The sequence below is a fragment of the Vombatus ursinus genome, unplaced genomic scaffold (assembly GCF_900497805.2).
Source record: "Vombatus ursinus unplaced genomic scaffold, bare-nosed wombat genome assembly UNPS02009205.1, whole genome shotgun sequence".
Lineage (NCBI taxonomy): Eukaryota > Metazoa > Chordata > Mammalia > Diprotodontia > Vombatidae > Vombatus > Vombatus ursinus.
The window spans coordinates 62,172,489-62,197,254 of record NW_020948983.1 but is presented as its reverse complement, the minus strand read 5'-3'; the positions used below and the strand labels follow the sequence as shown (position 1 = coordinate 62,197,254).

At 38.0% G+C, this 24,766-nt stretch overlaps 2 protein-coding genes across 4 annotated transcripts in view; one reads left to right on the top strand and one right to left on the bottom strand.

The window, feature by feature from the left end:
* The window catches only part of LRRC49 (leucine rich repeat containing 49), a 201,007-nt gene extending 188,004 nt beyond the window's left edge, over nucleotides 1-13,003 (bottom strand). The window contains exons 1-5 of one of the 2 annotated variants that reach the window (XM_027851401.1): nucleotides 12,539-13,002; nucleotides 11,053-11,109; nucleotides 7,079-7,163; nucleotides 3,952-4,149; nucleotides 3,505-3,607 (exon numbers count right to left, since the gene is read on the bottom strand). In XM_027851401.1, the coding sequence (XP_027707202.1) occupies nucleotides 3,505-3,607; nucleotides 3,952-4,149; nucleotides 7,079-7,163; nucleotides 11,053-11,109; nucleotides 12,539-12,664 (569 nt within the window). In that variant the 5' untranslated portion in view covers nucleotides 12,665-13,002. Of the gene's footprint in view, nucleotides 1-3,504; nucleotides 3,608-3,951; nucleotides 4,150-7,078; nucleotides 7,164-11,052; nucleotides 11,110-12,538 lie in introns of both variants that reach the window. The other variant, XM_027851402.1, reaches the window with a different exon arrangement.
* A 123-nt stretch (nucleotides 13,004-13,126) lies between these two features.
* THAP10 (THAP domain containing 10) lies at nucleotides 13,127-21,945 on the top strand. Of its 2 annotated transcripts, XM_027852006.1 has the most exons (3): nucleotides 13,127-13,670; nucleotides 20,460-20,640; nucleotides 20,746-21,945. In XM_027852006.1, the coding sequence occupies exons 1-3, from the start codon at nucleotides 13,206-13,208 to the stop codon at nucleotides 20,880-20,882; spliced, it is 783 nt and encodes a 260-aa protein (XP_027707807.1). In that variant the 5' UTR covers nucleotides 13,127-13,205; the 3' UTR covers nucleotides 20,883-21,945. The 2 variants fall into 2 exon arrangements, 1 of the variants encoding a protein (XP_027707807.1); XR_003568241.1 differs by lacking the exon at nucleotides 20,460-20,640 and having other exon boundaries at nucleotides 13,587-13,670; nucleotides 20,746-20,831.
* The last annotated feature ends 2,821 nt before the right edge of the window (nucleotides 21,946-24,766 follow it).

Below are 24,766 nucleotides of genomic sequence, written 5' to 3'. Positions count from 1 at the left end.
ATAAAGCAGCAATCATCAAAACTATTTGGTACTGGCTAAGAAATAGAGTGGTAGATCAGTGGAATAGGTTAAATATGTAAGACACAGTAGTCAATGACTATAGTAATCTATTATTTGATAAACCCAAAGACCCCAGCTTCTGGGATAAGAACCCATTCTTTGAAAAAAACTGCTGGGAAAACTGGAAAAGAATATGGCAGAAACTAGGCATAGACCAAAATCTCACACCATATAGCAAAATAAAGTCAAAATGGGTACATGATTTAGATATAAAGGCTGATACTATAAGCAAACTGGGAGAGCAAGGAATAGTTTACCTATCAGATCTATGGAGAACAGAAGAATTCATGACCAAACAGGAGATAGAGAACATTTCGACAAGCAAAATGGATAATTTTGATTACATTAAATTGAAAAGTTTTTGCACAAGCAAAGCCAATGCAACTAAAATTAGAAGGAAGGTAGAAAATTGGGAAAGAATTTTTACAACCAATCTCTCTGATAAGGGTCTCATTTCTAAAATATATGGAGAATTAAGTCAAATTTATAAGAATACAAGCTAATCCCCAATTGATAAATGGTCAAAGGATATGAACAGACAGTTCTCAGATGAAGAAATTAAAGCCATCTATAGTCAAATGAAAAAAATTCTCTAAATCACTATTGATTAGAGAAATGCAAATCAAACCAACTCTGAGGTACCACATCACACCTATCAGATTGGCAAACATGACAAAACAGGAAATTGATAAATGTTGGAGAAGATGTGGGAAAATTGGAACACTAATGCATTGTTGGTAGAGTTGTGAACTGCTTCAACCATTTTGGAGAGCAATTTGGAACTATGCCCAAAGAGCTATAAAAATGTGCATACCCTTTGACCCAGCAATACTACTTCTAGGTCTGTATCCCAAAGAGAGCATACAAATGGGAAAAGGACCCACACGTGCAAAAATATTTATAGCAGCTCTCTTTGTGGTGGCAAAGAACTGGAAATTGAGAGGATGCCCATCAATTGGGGAATGGCTGAGCAAATTGTGGTATATGAATGTAATGGAATACTATTGTGCTATAAGAAACAATGAACAGGCTGACTTCACAAAAACCTGGACAGACTTGTATGGTCTGATGCTGAGTGAAGTGAGCAGAACCAAGAGAACATTGTACACAATAATAGCCATGTTGTGTGATGACTAATAGTGATAAACTTAACCTTCCCAGCAATACAAGGATCTAAGACATTTCCAGAGGCCTTGTGATGGAAAATGCTATCCACATCCAAAGAAAGAACAATGGAAGTTGAATTGCTATTTTTTTTCTCTTCCGTTGAGTTTTGTTTCCTCTTTCTGATGGTTCCTCCTATTGGTTTTAATTTTTACTTACATCACTAATGTGAAAATATGCTTAATAGGAATGTAAATGTATAGCCTATATCAGACTGTGTGACGTCTTGGGGAGGGTGGTAGGGAGGAAGGGGGAGAAAAATTTTAAACTCAAAAGCATATGGAAGTGATTATCGATAAATCAAAATAAATTAAAAAAAAAAAAAATCAGCACTCTTTCCAATGCACCATGATACAAGGGGAAAATTTCTCCTCTTTCCTCTCATACTGTGAAATAGACTATTATACATGGGTGGGTATAAAACCCCAAATTTGCGTGAATTCTGTTTTATATGAAAACTAACATCTTTAATATGCACATAAAATGACATAATGTACATGTAAAGAACATAGTATAAAAAGGCTCAGGACATTTTATGAGTCCTAAACATTAAAGCTGCAAATATTCTTTTGTGATTTGGGGGAAGGAAAATAGGAGGGAAGGGTTCTGACTGAGGCTGCCACTAGAAGCAGGAATCCAGATGGAGCAGGGGTGTTGGGAGGGGAAACATTTACAGCTCTATCAGCATGGAGACAATCTGAGTAGGAAGCTGACTGTAACAGAAAAGAAATATTTATAGTTTAATTTTGTGCAATTTTAAACCAAGATGAAAAGAAATTAGACATGACTGACACTCGGAAAGCTATCAGAATCAAGGCACAAATTAACAGTATTTCTAACTAAATTATAAATTATGCAGGCTGATAGGGCTATAATTTTAAAAGAAATATATTATTAAGAAATTGGTTCAAAATAGACATTATAGTTATTTTAATAGTTTTCATTTTATTTTCTAAGTATATCAAATTCACTGCATGTATTCCTTTTTATTACTACATTTGATGAAACTGGTTTATAAATAATTGAATTTTTGCTAATGAAGTATAAATATTCCATTTCTCGGGACAGCTAGGTGGCACAGTGGATGGAGTGCCAGGCCTAGAGTCAGAAAGACCCATCTTGGGGCATCTAGGTGGTGCAGTGGACAGAGTACCCGCCCTGAAGTCAGGAGGACCTGAGTTCAAATCTGGCCTCACACCAAACACTTGACACTTACTAGCTGTGTGACCCTGGGGCAGTCTTACTTAACCCCAATTGCCTAAAAAAAAAAAGAAAAAAAGAAAGAAAAAAAAAAGAAAGACCCATCTTTATGAGTTCAAATCTGGCCTCAGACACTTACTAGCTATATGATCCTGGGCAAGTCACTGAACCCTGGTTGCCTCAATTTCCTCGTCTGTAAAATAAGCTGGAGAAGGAATGGCAAACCACTCCAGTATCTTTGCCAAGAAAACCCCAAAGGGTGTTCAGACATGACTAAAAAACAACTTAGCAATAACAACTCCATTTTTCATTATGTCTTCTCTATGTGTGTGATTCCTAGAGCTGGAAAGGACAAGCAAATCCTGAGGTTCTTTGGTATCAAAATACCTTAATCCTGCCAGGATTTGGGTATCAGTGACAATGAAGGGCCGTGGTAATGCTGTAGATTTTTAAAAACTTAGACAAAAATCACCACAAAACATTAGAAAATGATGTTGCAGATATGCTGCATATCATTGTTAGGCAGTACTGGAAATACAAAAAAAGCTAAGGTTAGAGAAATGCCACTGAGCTGGACCCTCAGTTACACACCACACTGCAGGCTTTTTCCATCCACACAGCTTGTGCAGCGTGTTGTGCTGGCGGCAGCGCAGGCAAATGAAGGTTTTCGTTTTGTACGCCATCTAACATTGGCCAGAAACAGGAAGGTTTCTTCCTGCTTTCCACAGCAGGAAGACTTTTTTATTTATACCTTTCCAAATCCACAAATAAAAACTAAGCCAGCCACAAACTGTATCATGGATTTGGAGTCAGAAGGGCAACACTGGAATTCTGGCTTAGTAATTAACTACCTTTATGTGTGGGTAAGTCATTATGCGTGTATGGCCCTCAGTTTCCTTGCTTGTAGAATGGGAGGCCTGGACCCAATGATCTCTAAAGTCCCTCCCAGTTCTAAATCTTATTATTTTGGTTTTCTCTCTCTCAAAATCATTGTTCTCTAAATAATGCTATGATAATATTAGCTCCTTTCGGTGTAGATTTTGAATTTTTTCCAACATAAATAGCTTTCAAGTGTCTTACCTTTCTAAGGTCAACCTATCTGAGTAAAGAATTTTCTCTTCATTAGAACGATGAAGAACTGGAAATGCAGGCATTGATGAGCTCCCCAAGTAGACATGATCACCTATTGGAAAATAACATATAAAATACTCAAATTTCAAAATATTTTATACCAAAGCAGTTTTATATTCTAATTCCCTTATCTGCCAATAGCTCTTTTAGAATTCGGTTATTCTATGTCTTTCCTTATTTTAAAATTGTTACATATGAGATGCTTTTTTTTTCCAAACCAAAACTCTATGTTGCATCCATTCCAAATAATTTTCTCTTTACCTCATATAAAAATTCAAAGTAAAAAATTGCTCTTAAGCGATCTGTGTTTAAATATATATATTTAATAAGCTAATACTCCTAATCTTAAATTTTACAACACTCTTCTAGTTTAGCAAGATGATAATCTTTCATTACCAGATACATTTGGGCCAGCACTGTGACAGCCCTGTCGAATTCTGGATTTTGTAGGTGTCTGAATGGAAGAATCTCCAAATGCTGATAAAGAGTTTGCACCACTTTTCAGTTCCAGCCCGCAAAGATCTGTCATGTTTGTTGTGGATGGGACGAATGATGGTTTGTTACGAGGTGAAGGACTTATTACTCTTCCATCCCCTTCAAAATATTTAAAAAAGTAATCATAACCTAGACAATATAACTCTGATTTAAGAAATAAATGGAAAATTTGTTATAGCACATGTTCTTCATACCATCATTTCGGTCAGTTCCTCTCACATTTTTGTTGTTCATTACAAAGAAAAGGGGAAGAATGAATGAATGAATGAATGTACAAAGCATTTACTAAGTAAGCATTTACTATGGAAGCATGGTAAAAGCTTAATAAATGCTTTCCAAAAATAAGTGTTTAATAAACACTTTTTTATTCATTGTTCACCTTTTCTTCATACACTCAGTTCTATGAATAGATAGGACTGCAATTAAGTTAAAAAACAAAAAGAATTCCATCATCCTCAATAAACATGTATTTGTTGCCCAGAGAATATGTAACTTTTCTATAGCACTTTAAGGCTTACAATGCATTTTCCTCATAGCAACACAGTGAGGTAGATAATAGAATATCACTGTGGGGTAGATGGAATTTGAGTTGGATGGAATCTTTGCCCTCATAGAGCTTTAAAATTTGCATGCAAACAAGATAAATAAATATATATTAGAACAAGCAAATTGAAAAGGAAAGGCTCTCTGCATATATGAATAAATGGAAAAGTCATTCATTTAGTTCTTATTATGTGCTAACACTATGCTATGCACAGAGGATACCAATACAAACCCAAGATATTCCCTGCCCTTGCAGAACTTACATTCTAATAGGGGAAACAATTTACAGGATGTCCCAAAAGCTTAAAATTGCACTGAGATTTTTGGAATATCCCATGTATATAGAAGAGAATGGTGTCCAAGAAGCACACGTGTGTTTTATTTTAAAACAAAGAATGAATAAAAAGCAAGTATCTATTAACATTTCTTCATAGAAGTGAAGGCCGATTTATACATGGAAAGTTAATGGTGATTGTATGGTCTGGGGAGGGTGGGATGTTCTCCTTGAAGAAATTCTTTTGAGGTGGGCTCTAAAGGCTAAAAGAATATAGAACGACAGACATGCAGAACAACCTAGACAGTAGGAATCCACAGACGACATCAAGGAGGTGTGCCTGTTTGGAGTAGAGGATGAGGATATTTACGTTGTGGGAAAAATAGAGAGGAAGTTTACAGTGAATTCTTCTACTTATATAACATAGTAAAAGAGAACCAAATCAACTTATCCAGCACATATTTTTTGGAAGGGTTACAGTATAACACCAGAAAGGTATAAAATCCTAGAACAGGGGTGGGGAACCTGCAGCCTCGAGGCCACATGTGGCCCTCTAGGTCCTTAAGTGCGGCCCTTTAACTAAATCCAAACTTCTACTATTTTCATACTATGCTAATACCATACACATATGACTGGGGATCATGCTCTAAAAAGTACATTGTAATGTTCTCAAACATGCTGAAGATATAGAAAGCATTAGTATTTATACACCTTCCATTTGGCTATGAGAGTTAGCTTAACAGAGATTTTATATCCAGTTTCCTGAATCATAAAACCAATGTCATCTATATGTCACACATCAAGAACCTGGATAGTCTTCAATAGTGAAGGCTTGCACATACCCCAAGGAGATCAATGGGGAAAAAAAAGTCTTTTATGATACACCAAAATGTTTACAGCAGCACTTTTTCTGGTAACAAAGAATTAGAAACAAAGTAAATGCCCATCATTTGGGAAACGGCTAAATTGTGGTATATGAATGGAATGGAATACTCCTGTGCTATAAGAAAAGTGACTATAATAAACCCAGAGAGGCAAGGAAAGACTTAACATGAATTGATGCAAAGTGAAGTAAGCAGAGCCAAGAAAACAACATACACATGATTAAAACAATGTAAATGGAAAGAAAAGCAACTGCAAAACAACCGAAAACATATGTTGCAAAATTATAAAGAACAAACTTGGTCACAGAGAAGAAATATGAGAAGACACCTCCCCCCCCACTTAGCTGCCAGTCATGCAGAGGTAGAGGGGCTACAGGTGTGTCATTCATTTTTTAATATGTGTTTTTTATATATTTAACATATATTGATTGGTTTTACTGATTTGTTCCTTTCTCTTTTTTTTAAAAATCCTTTTATTATAAAGTATGGCTTTCTGGGAATGGTAATTGGGAGGGATACAGCATACCAGTTAGGTGATGTAAAAACAAAACATATCAATAAAAATCTACTTTTTAAAAATAATTAAGGCCTAGAAAGGAGGAAGTCTATCAGGGCTGAAACACCATTCACCAAGAGGTTAGTGCAAATTAGATATTATCAGAATACCCCAAAGAGCTGTTATGTGGTAAGTAATCACAAGCACAATAATCAAAAGAAACAGTTTAAGTATTCAATGAAGAATTTGAAATAATAGGCTTTGCAGATGCCTGGAAATTAATGCAACTGGGCATATAAAAAAGAATGTAAGTCAGAGTAAGAATAAGACACAACTGATAAACAACAAAGTATATTACAATGTATTCTCTAAAGCATGATGCCCAATGATATGCATATGGCATTAGCATAGGAGGAAAATAATTCTTTTTCCCATCTATTCCCTTTTCTCTCCATTTTTTCCTCTATTTACCAAAACAATTTTTTCCCATACTTCTCACTTTTAGCAATTAGCTTTTCATCCAAATTCCATTATTTGGAACTATGGCCATTCCCCTCCCTTCCCTTTGCCATAAACTCAGTTTTATACCCCATCTGAGAACCAAAAAATAGCAACTGCTATTATGGATTATGAACATTATACCATGTTCCATTTGTGAAATCAACTCTGAACTAAACAATATCTAAAATAATCCCAGACCAAACTGTTTCTAATTTATCTTTTTATTTTGCTATTAGGAATTCTACATTTATCAAAAATTAAATTAATTCAAAGAAATATAAAACAAATCAATAATCTCTGGCCATTGAAATCTCTGGTCATTGACAATACCTTGTCTGCTTGAGTAGTTTTTTTCTATATCATGTTGCAAAAGTCGATTATGGAAAGATGAGTCTTTACTTAGCCTGAGTTCAAACTGCAAAATATTATTTAAGAAAAAAGATTGAGAGAAAATGTAATAAATAATAATGTACATCATAAAATTAAATATCACTGAAAACAGTCACATTATAATCCCCTGAAAATTCATTTTGGAAGTATGATATAACAAAGAGCAGTATATTTGAATTTTCTAAAATGTGTTATCAATCAATCATTCAATAAACATTAAGCACTTATTACATACCAGATACTATACTAAGCACTGGGGATACGAAGACAAAAGCGCCCTTAAGGGAAACAACACGTGTAAACTTATATGTGTTTATATTTGTATGTATATACATATAAAATAAACACAAAATAATTTTGGAAGAAAGATACTAGCAGCTGAGGGTACCAGGAAAGACTCCAGACAGTGGTGCTGGAGCTGAGTCTTGAAGGAAGGTAGGAATTTTAAGTAGCAGGAGTAAGGAAGGAGTTCACTACAGGAATAAGGAACAGCCAGTGCAAAGGCAGGGAGATAGGAAATGGACTGTCCCATGTGAGGAACAACCAAAAAAGCCAGCTTAGCTAAATGACAGAGTACAGGAAGGAGAATAACATCTAATGAGACTGGGAAGTTAGACTGACAACTGGTTTTGAAGGGCCAGAGGTGTTTGTCTTTGATCCTAGAGGTAACAGGGAGTCACTAGACCTTATTGAAGAGAAGAATGACATGATCACTTAAGGAAAATAACCTTGGTAGCAGTGTGGAGGAGGGACTAGAATAGGGACAGCAATTAGGCAAGAAAATCAATTATGAGGCTATAGCAATAGTCTAGGCAAGAGATGAGGGCCTGTCATGTGGCAGTCATGTGAGAAGAGAGGAGGAGACTGATGGGAGATATGTTGTGGAAGTAGAAATGACAAGAATTGGCAAGTGATTGCATAGGGAGAGTGAGTGGCAGTGAAGATTGAAGATGACACTAAGAAAATGAATCTAAGACTGAAAAAGAAGGTGGCCTGGTCATACGATGAAAGCAAGAGATAACTAGTGGACAATCCATGTGTTCCAAGGGTATCCTCACAATAAGGAGGGTTCCTAGCACCTTGTTGGAAATCAAACAGGATGAGCACGTACAAATTGGCTTACAATCTGTATCCCCAAAGCAGAAAGCTGGGAAACAATTTTCACAGCCAGTATCTCCAATAAAGGCCTCATTTCTAAAACAAATATATAGAGAACTGAGTCAAATTTATAAGAATATAAGTTAATTGATACCTGGTCAAAGGATATGAACAGGCAGTTTTCAGAAGAAGAAATTAAAGCTATGTATAGTCATATGAAAAAATGCTCTAAATCACTATTGATCAGAGAAATGCAAATCAAAACGACTCTGAGGTACTACATCACACCTATCAGATTGGCAAACATGACAAAACAGGACAATGATAAACGTTGTAGAAGATGTGGGAAAATTGGAACACTAATGCATTGTTAGAGTTGTGAACTGATCCAACCATTCTGGAGAGCAATTTGGAACTATGCCCAAAGGGCTATAAAAATGTGCATACCCTTTGACCCAGCAATACTACTTCTAAGTCTGTATCCCAAAGAGATCACAAAAATAGGAAAAGGACCCACATGTACAAAAATATTTATAGCAGCTCTTTTTGTGGTGGCAAAGAATTAAAAATTGAGGGGATGCCCATCGATTGGGGAATGGCTGAACAAGTTGTGGCATATGAATGTAATGGAATACTATTATGCTATAAGAAATGATGAATAGGCAGACTTCAAAAAAACCTGGGAAGACTTATATGAACTGATGCTGAGTGAAATGAGCAAAACCAGGAGACCACTGTACACAGTAACAGCAACACTGTGCGATGACCAACTTTCATAGACTTAGCTCTTCTCAGCAATGCAATGATCTAAGATAATTCCAAAAGACTTATGACAGAAAATGCTATCCACATCCAGAGAAAGAACTATGGAATTTGAATGTAGATGGAAACATACTATTTGCTCTCCTTTTATTGTTTTGCTTTGTTTCTTCTTTCTTGTGGTTCCTCCCATTAGATCTAATTCTTCTTTACATCATGACTAATGTGAAAATAGGCTTAATATGAATGTATAAGTACAGCCTATATCAGATTGCTGTCTTGGGGAGGGGGGAGAAGAAGGAGGGGAAAAAATTTAAAACTCAAAATCTTATGGAAGTAAATGCTGAAAACTAAACTAAATTAATTAATTATTAAAAAAAAAAAAGAAAAAGAAAAAAATGTGGATAGGAACCTGGAATAAATCTGTTTGCCATGACAAAAAAGAAAAAGCTTTCTCTTAATTGTATAAAAAAAAAATCTGTATCCCCAGAGGGAACAGCCACACTAATGGGATCTTGGGTGCATTTGAGTAACTGAGTTCAAATCAAAGTAAATAACTGAGGGTGAAGGAAAGGGAATAAGCATTTATATAGCACCTAGTAGGCACCAGGGACTGGGCTAAGTGCTTTTTACAAATCTCACTTGAAATTTCAATTGAGAATAGCAATATTAAAGACATATTTCAACTAATAACTGAAGTATGAGTATACACTTCAAAATAATTGTCAGTTATATATTATCAACATATTTTACATAATATGAGTTTAGAATATTTTGAAGTATCAAGGGTTTAAGTGTCATGTAATATCATATGGTACAAATATACTACAGAAAAGAAAAAGAATAGTTCAGGAAGAATTAAAACGATCCATGTAGTTCCTGACAACCTATTTTAATGGTAAAACAATATCCATCCAGAGATCGATATTGTTATATTAATAAAATGATTTAGTAAATTATGCTATGGAAGTCATTATTTATTAAAGGAAACCAAAAATAGTTTGCCTGCCAAATTTTTCCTCTGTTTTCTGGTGTGCACAGAAGTCATACAGGTCTTGCCTAAACGACAGATGGTGTCCATCTTAACCCTTGCTATATTCTCAGTCTCCAGCCCTGTCCTTTATCCTCCAATAAGGGGGAAGCAGCATGATAAAATAGAAAGAATACTGGACTCAGAGTCAGGAAATACGTAGGTTCAAATCCTGCCTTTTACACTAATTTATCATGTGACCTTGAATCACTTGACCTCTCCGAACCCAAGTTTCCTCATCTGTAAAGTAACAACACCTACAATCCCTCCCTTACATGGTTGTTATGAGGACATAGCTTTCTAAAACACTTGGTGCAGTAGACATGAGTTGTCATTTTGAGGTAACATGATATGAAGGAATCCTGTACTTAGGATCACGGAATCTGAATTCACATCCTGACTCCGCTAGTTAGTCACTGTGAAACCTTGGGGGAGATTATCTCACCACTCTGATCCTCAGTGTCCACATCAAAAACAGAGATAACAGTCCTTGCATAATACACCTCTGTGCGGCAAAGGCTTTACAAATCTTTAGTGCTATGAAAATGTAAACTTAATTATTTCCCAAGTAGGTTCCCTTCAAATACATCAGCTGGGTCATGGAAATGAAAGGTGATTTTCAAATTGGGGGGAGGAAGAGAGGGGAAGGTGAAGAAATTGGTGTCTACTGAGGCAGGGGTTGGCAGGAAAGAAGGAGAATTTCACAGAGCAGATCCAGGATCAGGATCTTTGGAGCTCCCAAGGGAGCTGAGGCCTCCTCAGGACATAGTCATGCTTTATCTTTACTCTCAAATTCATTTAAATAATTGGCCACCCCAATCAGATAAGTTTTTTTTTTTCTTGTTCAATCCATTTTGAGTGTACTGTGCGGGTATGCACAAAATAAAAGTCACTCATTCTAAAATACAGCATGACTAGACTTATGTAGATACATGCTAAAAGAATTCAAATCATTTCAGAGCCACACAAAAAGAGCATGGCGTAATGAGTAACTATCAATTCAAACAAGAATTTGCTCAAACCTTACTTTGCTTTTCTCAGGCACTGATGATGTCTGAATAACCAGATGAAGCCCACAATTCACCTGAAATTTGAAGATTAAACCTTCTCAAAAGTTGGCATTAAAATTTTGAAATAGTGGCATACACCAAAATGTTAAAAAAAAAAAAAGTTACAGTAAAAATAACTATTACTATCCAAAATGTTTTTTTTTTCCAAACAAATATACATTTTTCTAGATGTAGCTGGTGGTGCAGTGGATAAAGTACTGGGTCTGGAGTCAGGAAGACCTAAATTCAAAAATGGCCTCAGATACTTACTAGCTGCATGACCCTGGGCAAGTCACTTAATTTGTTTGCCTCGGTTTCCTCAACAATAAAATAGGGATAATAATAGTACCTACCTCATAAAAAGCACTTAGCACATATTAGGCATTCTATAAATGTTTATACCCTTCCCCTTACTGCCTTTTTTACTAGAGTTCTAAGAACTTAGTATTCTCTGTGTACCTACAGTCACAGAATCCTAGATCTGTGGGGCTGAATGGGAACTGGAGATCATTTAATCCAACATCCTCTCATGTTATAAATGAGAAAACTGATGTCTAAATATTAGTCTAAGTGACTTACTCCAGGTTACAGTGCTAGTTAGGGGCAGAATGTGACACTGGAACCCAGGTCACAACTTAATTTAAAAAAGAAATCAAAACTAACAATAAAAAAGGCTCATGCAGAGAAATTAGTATTACCTAAAGGTACTTTTATGTTTTTTCCACTTTATTTTCCAAAATATCTCCTGTGATTTACTTATGAACTCAAGCTATATAGCATCTGTCTACTATTAATGTCCTCATTAAACAGGTGAAATGGACAGTTCCCATCTGATAACAAATCATGCATGCCCCGTGTTTCCCCATTTAGAAACCAAGACCCTGAGAAAATGCAAACCAGCTCCAAAGTCTTAGGACCCCTGATCCCGGCCAAGGAAACAACAGACCTTAAATGCCCAATCTACGGGGTGTCCCAAAAGTCTTGGTGCGGTTTTAATCCGCTAAAGCTTAAATGTGCACTAAGATTTTGGGGACACCCTGGATAATGCCACAAACAGCTTAACGTTTTGGGCCACTCCCACAACGACCACAGGGGACAACGTGAGGGACAGGCAAGGGGGAGGATGCGGGGCAAGGTGCCGAGCAGTTTTCACTTAACCAGAGGAGGGAAGGGGATTCCCATAGGATTTCATACCCAGGGCGTTTTCTGGCGGGCATGGGAAGAAAAGGCTAAAGCAGGGGGAGGCAGAGGAACCCGGGGAGGTTTAAGGCCCTTTTCTTTCCATGGAAGTCAGACAACGGGGTGAGGAGGAGCCGCGGACAGGTCCAGGGGATCCCGCCCATCTCCGAGGGCCGGGGGATAACTCTGGCCCCAAGAAGCTGACGGCTGCCGCCAGCCAGGAAGACAGAGGGACCCAGGGGGATGGAGAGAAGGAGGGCCGAAGGCCCAGCCCCAAACACGTACGTTGCTCTGCGTGATGCGGCCAGGGTTGGTGCGGTATTTCCCGGGAATCATGGTCGGAGTCCTGGCCTTATCTTCGTGACAGGAGCCACCACAACTGAGTCCGGGAGGAGGCACAAATGGGGTCATCTCCCTGGCAACCCCTCCGTGGTTGCCATGGTAACGGGCGACTTCCGGTACAGTCTTTTACCCAGGCCGAGGTCTGCGGCGCAGGCAGATTCTGGTCGCGCTAGGCGGCTTCCTGCCTCGCCTTCCCTCTCAGTCGCAGCTTTCCTGATTTCCCAAGTGCAGAGAATGAGGTGTGTGGCAGCAGAGTGGGAGCAGCGGGGCTCCTTGGTCGTTATGGCAACCCCTGCTTCCGGTCCTATCGTCATTTGGGTCCAACGTGTGGCTACCCGAAGTGGCCCGCGCGAAATTCGTATTCCCCTCCGTTCGTCCTCACGTCCGGCTTTGGGAAGCGGGAAGGCCGGAAGCGAACAGGGAGGATGAAGGCGATAGCCTAGACCAAAGCCTCGGCCCCGCCCCCGCCTTTGGAGAACCCGTGACGACACTTCCGTTAGCCCAGAGGCGGGGGAAGAGAAAGAGCCGGGACTCGGGAGAAATCGCCGGGTGAAGCTAGGAACCCCTGGGCGGCCGGTGGGCGGTTGTCGGCTGCGGCGGGTCCCCCGCCATGCCGGCCCGCTGCGTGGCCGCCCACTGCGGTAACACCACCAAGTCTGGCAAGTCCCTGTTCCGCTTCCCCAAGGACCGCGCGGTGCGGCTGCTGTGGGACCGCTTCGTGCGGGGCCACCGCGCCGACTGGTACGGGGGCAACGACCGCTCGGTCATCTGCTCCGACCACTTCGCCCCCTGCTGCTTCGACGTCTCCTCCGTCATCCAGAAGAACCTGCACTTCTCGCAGCGCCTGCGGCTCGTGGCGGGAGCCGTGCCCACCCTACACCGGGCGCCGGCCCTGCCCCTCGAGGAGCGCCCGGAGGAGCCGTCGCCCGCCCCGGCTCCTGCCCCTGCCCCTGGCCTGGAGGCGGAGGAGCACGGGGAGGCCCGACCGGCCGGTCAGCAGCTGGACGTCCCTTCGGCCGACCCCACGCCCTGCAGACTCGTCCTCCCCGCCAGGAAGAGGCCTGCGACTGCCCAGGTAAGGGGCGACTGCCAGGGCGAGAGCCAACTAGGGCAGGACAACGGGGCTGTGTTCCAGGGCTCTGAAATTTATAGGGTGCTGACAGTACTTTGACTCGTCAACAGGTAAAAACAACCAAGCACTTGGGAAGAAAAGCATACACACTCACACACACACACACACTCTCTCTCTCTCTCTCTCTCTCACTCTCTCACTCTCTCACTGTCTGTGTCTCTGTCTCTCTCTTTCTCTCTCCTCTCCTTCTCTCTCTCTCTCTCTCTCTCTCTCTCTGTGCCTCTCATTGTCTGTCTGTCTGCCTGTCTCTCTCCTCTCCTTCTCTCTCTCTCTCATCCCCGATTCTTCTCTAGCGGGACAGTCAACTAGGGCATACCCATTCTCCAGGGCTTTCAAATTTGTAGGGTATTGACAAAACTTAGGGATGATAGCTAGGTGTTGTAGTGCATAGAGTGCCAAGCCTGGAGTCAGGAAAACTCATCAGGCCTCAGACACTTAATAGCTGTGTGACCCTGGACAAGTCACTTCACCCTGTTTGCCTCAGTTTCCTCATCTGTAAAATGAGTTAAAGAAGGAAATGACAAACCACTCCAGTATCTTTGCTAGGAAAATCCCAAATGGGATCATGGAGAGTCAGTCCTCCACGATGAAAATTGACTGAACAACGACAGTGCGTAGACTTTCTCAGCAGGTAAAAACAAACTTAGCATTTAAGAAGAATAGTACCCACAAACACACAATGAGTGTCTCAGGTCAACCCTATATTTCCTCCCCAAGCACTACCAGCAGCTTTAAGATGTCCTGAGGTTTTAAAGACTAATCAAGCCTGTCAAGAAATACAAGAAGGTCCCAACTTTGGATTTTATGTGTTTGTCAGATGGTAAAGTGATGCAGTAGTTCTCTGAACTCTTATAGCACTTAGAATCAATTTTTTCTGTTATTTATAATTGTATACATCTGTTTCTCCCCAAATGGATTGGCATCTCTCCAAAGTTTGAACTGTGTCTTATCTGTTCTTCAACACTTAACACACAGTATTTTGTAAGTAGTAGGCATTTAATAAATGTTTGGTGAATTTAATTTACTCAAATTGGGAATATCATTCCATATAGAAACAATATGATAAAAGGTGGATTAGGTTCTAAGACTAGCCCACAAAAACCTAACCAACTCAGTGTGACTGAGTAGTGACTTTATAGTAGTTCAGTACTATTAATATTAACAAAACTGTCACCTCTCTAGGTTTTCATGGCACTGCTCACTACTAGTTTTTTTGTTGCCTGTCTTAGGGTTCCTTTGTTGTATCTTCATCTTTATCCCACCCCCACCTGTGAGTACCCTGAAAGCTGTCTTGGGCTCCCCTTCCCTGCATTCTCTCACTTGGTAATCTCATCAGTTTCCATGGGTCTTATTGCCATCTCTGTGCTGATATCTTGTAGATCCATATGTCCAGCCCTAAGTCTTTTCAAACTAGATGTTGCCTAGACATCTTGACTTAAAGAAGTCTGAAACAGAATTCATTATCTTTCCACCCTCCCCCTCAACCCACCCCTTTTCTAGACTGCCCTCTTTCTATCAAGGGATCGTCATTCCTTCCAGTTACCCAGGTTGGCAGCCTTGGAGCCATCCTCAGCTCCTTATTCTCCCATGCTCCAAATATCCAATCAGTTGCCAAGTCTTGTAAGTCATACTCCCACAATGTTCCTCACATCTGTCCCTTTCTCTCTGTATACACCACAATAACCCTCATTAAGGACCTCATCATTTCTTACCTGGACTATTGCAATAGCCTATTAACAAGTCTCTGTACTTCTAATTTCTCTCCTCTCCAGTCCATCCACAAAATTGTCAAAATTATATTCCTAAATCATAGTGCTGATCATACCATCAACACACACACACACACACACACACACACATATTAAGCTCCAAGGCCCCCTATCATCTCTAGGATAAAATACAAACTCCTCTGTTTGACCTAAAGCCCTGCACAATCTGACTCTAACCTACCTTTCCAACCTCGTTACAGTAATAATTACTATTTACAGTCCAGCAGAACTGGCATACTTGCTGTTCCTCATACAAAGCACTTTCTTATCTCTATTTCTTTGCTTATGCTGTCTTTCCCCTATACCTAACATCCACTTCTCAGTACCTCCAAACACCAAATCTTTCCTGCCACCATTTCCCCCCAGAAAAATTACCTTCTACTTTATATGTATTTACATGTATATATTGTCTCCTATAGAATGTAAGTACCTTGAAGTCAGAAGTGTTAATTTTTTTTTTGTATTCCTAGCAAATGCTCAGTACAGAGTAAGTATTTAATAAATGCTTATTGGTTGATTAATGATTTGGGCAGTTTCTGTGTAGAAAATGCATTCTGTGGCTCTCTGTAAGATGGGACCCCAGTAGCTTAGTAACATTTATGTCCTTCAGCCAGACCAATTTCCTGTTCTTAGCAAAAAAACAAAACAAAACAAAAAAAAACTAGGTGGCACTAGTGGTAACGTTTCCCCAGGAATACTGCTGTAGTGGCCATTGTATATATAGTACTTGTCAAAAACATAATGGTAATATTTCTCCCTCTTCAGGATTCTAGGGTTGCCCATCCTTGTTGCCATTCATATCTTTGTAGAGTCCAGAAATCTAAATAATTTACTGACTCTTTTCCCTCTGCCTATAAATGTGTTCAGGTCTTACTCATCCAAAAAAAAAAAATCTTCCTTGGACCTTGCTAACCCCTTAAACTACTGTTTTATCTCTACCCTTCCTTTTATCACCAAAGTTTTCCCAAAAAGTAGCCTACACAAGTAACTCTACAACCTACTACTTCATCTTTTGCAGTCTGGCTCTTTTTTCCCACTACTATTTTAAAATTGTTTTCTCAAATGATTTCCTAGTGACCAAATCCAGTAGTCTTTTCACATAGTGCATCTTCAGCCTTTCTGTTGCATTTTACACTTGACTATCCTTGAAATCACACTGCTTCTCGCTGCAACATAGTAGTATTAGAATATTTTGGAAAGAGGACCTTATTTGGAGCCAGGGAACCTGGGTGCAAATCTTGGCTCCGTTGTCACATAGTATAATCTTGGGCAAGTCACTTAGCCTATCTGGGCCTTTATTTCCTTATTTGTAAAAAGAGGAGATTAAACTATAATCTCTAAATCTATAATCCTGTGAAATTCCTCCCCTGACTATGGTCTACCTGTTCACATCCTACTTATCTTACAAAGCCCATAGCATATCCCAGCTTCTTCATGATGCCTCCTCTGATGTCCTCATCTGCAGGTGATCTCTTAGGTCACATATCACATATTGCTTTGTATCATAAGTGTTCATGTATATATCATATTGTGGGCTCAGACCATGTCTTTTTCCCTTTTGTGTCCACTAGTAGAATTTAATGCAATATGCTATGTGTAGTAGTCATTATTAGCCGAATTGATACAAAAGGACTTTGTTAATATGCCCATTGGCAATGAATATGGTCCTTTTTGACTAATGTGAGTAGAGGAACTGCAAATTCAGGTTTCATAACTGCTAACACATAACATAAACACATAGTTGACCAAGAAATCATTGTAGCAAGTTTTATATCATACTTTTAAACATCTTGAGGGCAGTAAAGTCACGATGTCAGTATTTGTTCTTATAACTCTGCTACTAGTTAAACAATGAGTTTTAAATTTCCTTTTTACTCTAACTCTCCCCCATTTTACCTCATTTCAAAAGTTTATTTTCTTAGAATAATAGCAACTTAAAGCCGAAAGGAACTTTAAGGGTCATGTAGCCTCCTCTCCCCCTCCAATACAAATCATATGCTACCTTAATATAATGACAATGCTGTATACTTTCTGTAATATCTTCTATCAAATTATCCTTCTAGCTCTAAAATACTTTGAATTGTTGAATGTAAGTCGTAAACTGAAATGCATGATTAACAATCATAATGCTATACTTTAGCATCCTTTAAAAAAAAATAAACAATTCTTGTAATGTTTAATATCTGTTCCTTAAATAAAACTAGTTTGTTTATTGCTCAGGTGGTTATTAGGAACTACTGAGTACTTTGGTAAAAAGAGTTTTTTTGAAAGCAAAAAAGGTTCCTCAGTTCAATGAATGTTTAATTCAGGAAACACCTAAATATTTACTATCTGCAAGTAATAGAGTCTCCTCCCCAATCCTGTATGTGAAAAGTATCTTAGATTGCTTTTCCTCTGGAACATTTGTGGATGAATTTTCATCCAGTTATAATTAGGTTTTCAGGTGCCATTCCTTCAAATATATATTTCTAATTCTTTTATTCAGCAGAAGAAATATAAGAAACTGACCTTACCCTCCAAGAGCTTTGAATCAACCTAACCAGAGAGTGTAGTCAGTATACAAGGGTTAGAAGCCCCAAACTAGGTAAGATCTATTTAGATTTATAGGACCAAATATTGTCGTGAAATTGAAGCTAATAAGCAATATAAAATATAAATTAACCAACTGCAAAAATAACCTTCCCTAAGAGATCATTTGTGAATATTAATGACGGTAAACAGTCTATCCTCCCAAAACCCTCTCAAAGAGGTACCATTACAAAAGATAACTACTATTAAATGAGATTATCAAAAGGAGACTGCATGGGGTAATAGAGTAAGCACTGGACTGGGTTGTCAGGCCCTGCAGCTAACCAGGTAACTGACCTCACTTCCTGTTCCTAGGACTCAGTTTTTTATCTGTAAGACTGACCTATGATCTATAAGATAATCTACAACTATAAAACAGCATAATCTTAATTAATTGTAATATGTCTATCAAGAGGTAGTGTTGTTGTGACAGAAGAAGAGTAGTGCCCTAAAATCTAGAAAAAAAAGAGCCAAAAGGTAAGAATTTGCCTGTATGTCTTAAGCACTCATCAGGGGAGAGTATAACTAGCACAGCAGACCCTTCAGTCCGCATATAGCAAGGAAAATAGCTGGTATTATAAGAAGAAAGGAAGGAAGGAATCAGCATTTATTAAGTACCTACTCTGTACCAGGTACTATCCTAAACACTTTACAGATATTATCTCATTTGATCCTTTCAACAACCCTGGGAGGTAGTTGCTACTGTTATCCCCACTTTACAGTTAAGGAAACTGAGACAGACAGAAGTTAAATGATTTGCCCAGGGTCACAAAGCTAGTCAGTGTCTAAGGCTGGGTTTGAACTCAGGTCTTCTTGATTCCAGGCCCATGCTACCTAGCTGCCTCTAATATTCCTGTTTTAGGAAAAGGCAAATCCCTTAAGATCATCCATCCTCACCCAGTGGAAGAGATATGATAGTTCATACATGTGGGATGAGGCAGATGTTTGCACAAATGACCAATGTGTTTATTTGCTTTGTCTGTGCTTTGTTAAAAAGATGGGTGTGCTATGTGGCATGGCAGCAGGAACAGAATGAGGAAAATCAGTGAAAAGTAACAGTGAAGCTTTAAAAAAAAAAACTTTTTTTAAAAAAACATCCATTCTGTGCTCATCAGTTAGTTTTATGTCATTAATTTAACTTTGCAGGTATACTTTCTCATTATACATTAATAATTTGGTATTCTGGTTTATAAGCCAGTCTCATTAATTTGATTACGAACAATCCATTCCAGATAGCATGAACACCTCTGGCTGAACTTAATGAAATTGAGTCCCTGAATCTATAGAGATAAGAGCCAGACTACTGGAAACATTGAGAAAAATAAATAAATAAATAAAATTTAAAAAAAATTTTTTTAAAGGGACAGCTAGGTGACACAGTGGATAGAACACCAGCACTGAAATCAGGAGGACCTGAGTTCAAATTTGGCCTCAGACCAAACACTTGACACTTACTAGCTATGTGACCCTGGGCAAATCACTTAACCCCAACTGCCTAAAAAAAAAATTTAGAAACATTGTGGGCCCCACCAAAGTACTGTTATTCCATGAGGCTCAGACTGAGCAACTATCTAGGCTCTCTTTAATATCATTCTTTAGTCAAAGTGGAAAAATAAGAGAGTGTATATAAACAACTGAAAAAAAATAAGTAACACTGCAATTAGTATGTGATTAGGTGCCCAAATGAATCATACTGAATGACTACAATAGAGGTCAAAGTAAAACGAGAATTAGCACTGGGCTGGAGCAGTTGGGAATAGTCTCGTGAATTAGGGGGAGCTTTCTAACCTGGAAGGATGGGTAGAGGGGTAAAGGACATTGTTAGTACAAACAGAGAAAAATAGCGTTGACCAAAGACTTGCAACTGAGGATAATCATAATGTGCATAGGGCCTGAAGAAGTCCAACCTGGTAAGAATTTGTATTGGGGAATAGTAGGAAGGAAAGTTAAATAAGTAGGGGTGGGACCAAATTTGAATTCCTATGAGTTACTGTATGATTTAAACTTTGGTTATAATCTTAAGTAATCAATAGCTGTGACCCATGATTGGTTCTGCTTTAGAAATTTTACCGAGTTATAAATTTTATCTGAAGCAGTTTAGGTGTTCATAAATAATTTTTTCCCAGGTCACAAAATATGTCATTATATTTGAGCTGGAAATTTTTTAATTGCATATTTATGGAAAATATAGCTTGATTTGATTCAAGTATTTCAGTTTCTAACAATGGCCATACTTAACTCAGTATTGCCCAGAAAGCGTAGCAATTTACGGTGCAATAATGGTAAAGAATTAAGATTTTATTATTTTACTCTCTCCAAATGCAGAGGTAGAATGAGTGAGTAGGCATCGATTGTTGCCATGTATCTATGAGATTTCTCTAATTTATATTTTCAGATTACATATGAATATGAAGCTACCCAGACACAAGTAGATGTTGATCACCAATCTAATGATGTCACTTCGGTGCCTCCTTACTGTGAAGAAGGCTTAGTGTCTATAGATGTTGATGTTCATGCATTTAAGATGCATAAAAGTACACAAATTTCTCTGAAAAGGCCCCCTCATCGTAGTTTAGGTATGTTTAGGCAATTTAGTTGTGTTGACACTTGATCGCCATTAAATGTGGGAGTTGTTTTAAAAGTATAATCTATTTACCATATGCTGGTGTGTTTTCTTCCAGGTATTCAGACCAAAGTAAAAATATCAAGTAAACAGCTATGTGATGCAGCTACTCAAACAGATGAATTATGGTCTGTTCCTAAAACTTCTTCCCTGTTTGGCATTTACTCCAGTGATTCTGAAACAGATACTGACTAGGATATCAAGAGTGAACAGAGTGATTTATCTTACATAGCTGTGCAGGTGAAAGAAGAGACATATTGAATGTGGACATCATCTAATCATTCAATGTATTACAGATTTTAATCTTTACCCGTATTGTAATTTTTTCTTTGATCTTGTAATTGTTATTATTTCTTCATGAAAATTTTATATTTCATCACCAACAAGCCTTGTTTTAAGTGAGACAAAAATTTGCTTACATTCAGAGCTAATGGAAATGGTCCTGACAGCCCCTTTCTTCACCCTATATCCTTTTTTTTTTTAAACTAGCAAACCCATACAAAAGCAGTTTAAGATTTCCAGAGACAAATCAAGCATCCACTACTTAAGAATATCATTATTCTTCAGACTACTTTAAAACTATGAAAAAACAACACAATTACTACAGGAAAAGACAAACAATGGTAGATGATTAGGGTAAGAGTAAGCTATTAATGTTTAGATGGTTATCTAATAAGATGACTTGTATTTTATTTAGTTCTGATACCATTAGAATTATCACTCCGTACCTGTGGGAATTCCTAGTGAAAGTTTTGTATCTCAGAAAATTTTCTGTGGATAATGGCTTAATTGTTGGTTGGATTTGGTTTACTTAAACTGTCTTGTGAGTCAGATTAACTTACATCAATTTACAATCTTAAATTATTTAGATTTCTATTAATTTCATGTATAGGAATTGTTAAAGTCGTATAATGTAAGATTGCATTTCCAGGAGAATTCCAAACATCTGACCTTTCACTACCTAGTTTTTCCCTTATCAATACCATTTTTACTTTTTATTCTATAAATTAAATGTTTGGAAAGTATGTATGTGCAAGTTAACTTGAATCAACCAGGAAAATTCCTATGGCAATATCATTCAAACAGCCATTCCGTTACTGTGGTTTCTGGAAAAACTTATTTTATATACTATAACAGTTTTTTGAGAACAATGGAAAGAAGCTTCTACTTTGCATCTTTTGTGTACTGTTGGTTCTGTGTGTATGGATTGCACATATTTTATCTCCAAAGGTATAAATAATAAAAGGGTTTTTTTGAAGTTCATTTCAATTCTGACTTAACCAGTATAGTTTTTTAAAAAATAAAATATAAAATTAATTTGTTTGAGATCTGGTAGTGAAAATTAGAGGCCAGAACAAAGATTGTAAAAATAAGTAATATTCCTCTATACTTTGTCTTAACCTTATGTCTTGAATGGTCATTTTGTTTAAAAAAAAAAAATAAGCTAAGCTTGATGCTAAGGAAGTTTCTAATAACATCTGATCTCCATCCATCTGAATAACAAACACTGACATTTATATGGTGCTTTAAAGTTTCTGAAATGCTTACATATATTCTCACATTTCAGTCTCACAACAGTCCTATTAAAAAGATGCTATAGTTATTATCTCTATTTTACAGATGAAGAAACTGCTGCTCAGAAAAGTTGCCTGACTTCTCTGTGGCCATTAAAATAGTGTAAGAGGCAGAACTGAATCCACAGCTTCCTTATTCCAAGTCAAGCACTCTGCCCACTATGATAGTTCCAGAAGACAGCATTTTTCCTCTAACTGCAGGAATCAATCCTAAATCTAATGCAATTACATGGTATAAATGTAACTTTTCCAATTCTCACTGACTTGACTCAGCACATTTTTTGTGTTACTGTGATCAAATCAGATTTTTTTTTCATTTATCCAGTCTCTATTCCATCAATATAGGAGTATGATTGGCAACTCAGACATGGTTAACTAATTGACTCATAAGTTCTTTAATAAGTTTTAGTGTGCATCACTGAAATTAAATGTCATAAAAAATTATAAGGTAAGCAACTCACATTACATGTTATACACTTGTCTTCTTATGTGCTTATGTACTATAAGACATTACATAGATGTATGCCTATGTTGGCCCTTATTTTTACTTACCAGAGCGGATCTTAATGAAAAAAAGTTGGAATGTAGAGTCAGTCAGCTAAGTGTTTATTAAGCATCTCCTAAGTGCTAGGCAAAGGGAACACAAGTACAAAGAATGAAACAGCCCCTACTAGCACTGAGTTTATGTTCGAATGGAGAAAACAGTTTAAGCTACACAAAGACGTTTGCCACAAATTATATATATAGCATAAAGTAAAGCTAATAAGTACAAATATATACAGAGTAGTTAAATACTTTGGAGAATCCCTTGGACAGCAAGGAGAACAAATTAATCAATATTTAAGGAAATTAATTCAGATTATTCATTGAAAGGTCAAATACCGAAGCTTAAATACTTTGGCCATATAATAAGAAGACAGGACTCAATTGGAAAAGACCATGATGTTGGGAAAAATTGAAAGCAAAAGGACAAGGGGGTGGTAGAGGATGAGCTCGATGGATAGATGGTGTCATGGAAGCAATAGACATGAGAGAGGTAATAGAGAATGGAAGGCCTGGTGTGCTATGGTTCATGGGGTCACACAGAGTTGGACACAACTGAACAACAACAACAAAGTTAAATACAAGGTAGTTTCTGAGGGAAGGTACTAGTAGTTGGTAGGATCAGGAAAGGCTTCATGCAAAAGAGAGTACTCAAGCTACATCTTTAAAAAAAGAGACTCAGAGGCAGAGGGAAAGAAAGAATGCAGTCCAGGCATATGGAACTGCCTTTTCAAAGGTGTGGTGGTAGGATATGGAGTATAATATGTGAAGAATAGAGAGAAGACTTAGGTCTCTGAGTGTGAAACTTTCCCTTCCACATTCTGCTTCCACTGGGTCTCATTCTTGTCTGTTATTCTGTGTACTTAAGAAAACTGTTTCTACTTTGTTACACATTTTCAAATCAGTTGAATGGTGGTATATAATGATGTATAAGTAGAGGAGATACATGAATATCTAAAGTCAAAAATTATTTCTCCAAATTCTTAGCTATTCTATTAAAATAATTTAGGATTCTATTAGAATAATGTAGGCAACATAGTGCAGTACTAATGCTATATGTGAACTTGGAGAACCTCCAAGAATCCTGGCTCTGCTACTGCGACCATATGCAAATCAGTTAGCCTCTCTGGCCCTTGGTCTCACCTGTAAAGTGAGAAGATTAACCGAAATTGCCTCCAAGGTCCATTTTAGCTCTAAATGTATGATTCTGTACACCAATAAATATTGAGTATTGACTATATGTTAGGCACTGTGGAGTACAAGACACAATCTCTGTCTTCAAGGACCTTACACTTTAGTTGAGTTTTCTACCTGTAGAAAAACACCTAGTCATACAAGGCAATATATTGATAAATAAGACTGGTACAGAACATAGACATTATCAAAGTTCGGTTAGCAAAAGTTGCATAGAGATATAATTTGAGCTTGACTTTAAAAGGTGGGGGTAGCTAGGTGGCAAAATGGATAGAGTACTGACTTGGAGTTGGGAAGACTTATCTTCATGAGTTCGAATACAGCTTCAGCCAGTGCAAGTCAGTTAACCCTGTTTGCCTCAGTTTCCTCATCTGTAAATGAGCTGGAGAGGGAAATGGCAAACCACCCCAGTATCTGCCAAGAAAACCCCAAAAGGGGTCAATGAGTTGGACGTGTTTGAAAACACATAAAGAACAACAAAGCAAAAAAAAAAAAAAAAGAACAACAAAGCTATAGATGGGGGGTAGGGGTAGTTTGAAGGAAGGACATTCCAGGAAGAGGATGTAGAGAATAAGCCCAAGTAGGAAAGATAACAGCAAATACAGCTGAACTTTAGGACATCCCCTATGAGGTCTTCCTAGCAGTCTCATATCCTAAATGTGTGTGTTCAGAGCCCTTCATAACCCTGTCCCCACCACCACCACCACCACCACCTTTCCAGTCTTCTTATACTGTATACTTTCTACCCTAGATACACACACACCCCCA

What these genes read in the sequence shown, in the direction of transcription:
- THAP10 (XM_027852006.1), top strand. Translation starts at nt 13,206, where the DNA reads ATGCCGGCCCGCTGCGTGGCCGCCCACTGCGGTAACACCACCAAGTCT. An exon ending in AGAGGCCTGCGACTGCCCAG is followed by an intron (nt 13,671 to 20,459) that starts GTAAGGGGCGAC and finishes TTATATTTTCAG; the next exon opens with ATTACATATGAATATGAAGC. An exon ending in GCCCCCTCATCGTAGTTTAG is followed by an intron (nt 20,641 to 20,745) that starts GTATGTTTAGGC and finishes GTTTTCTTCCAG; the next exon opens with GTATTCAGACCAAAGTAAAA.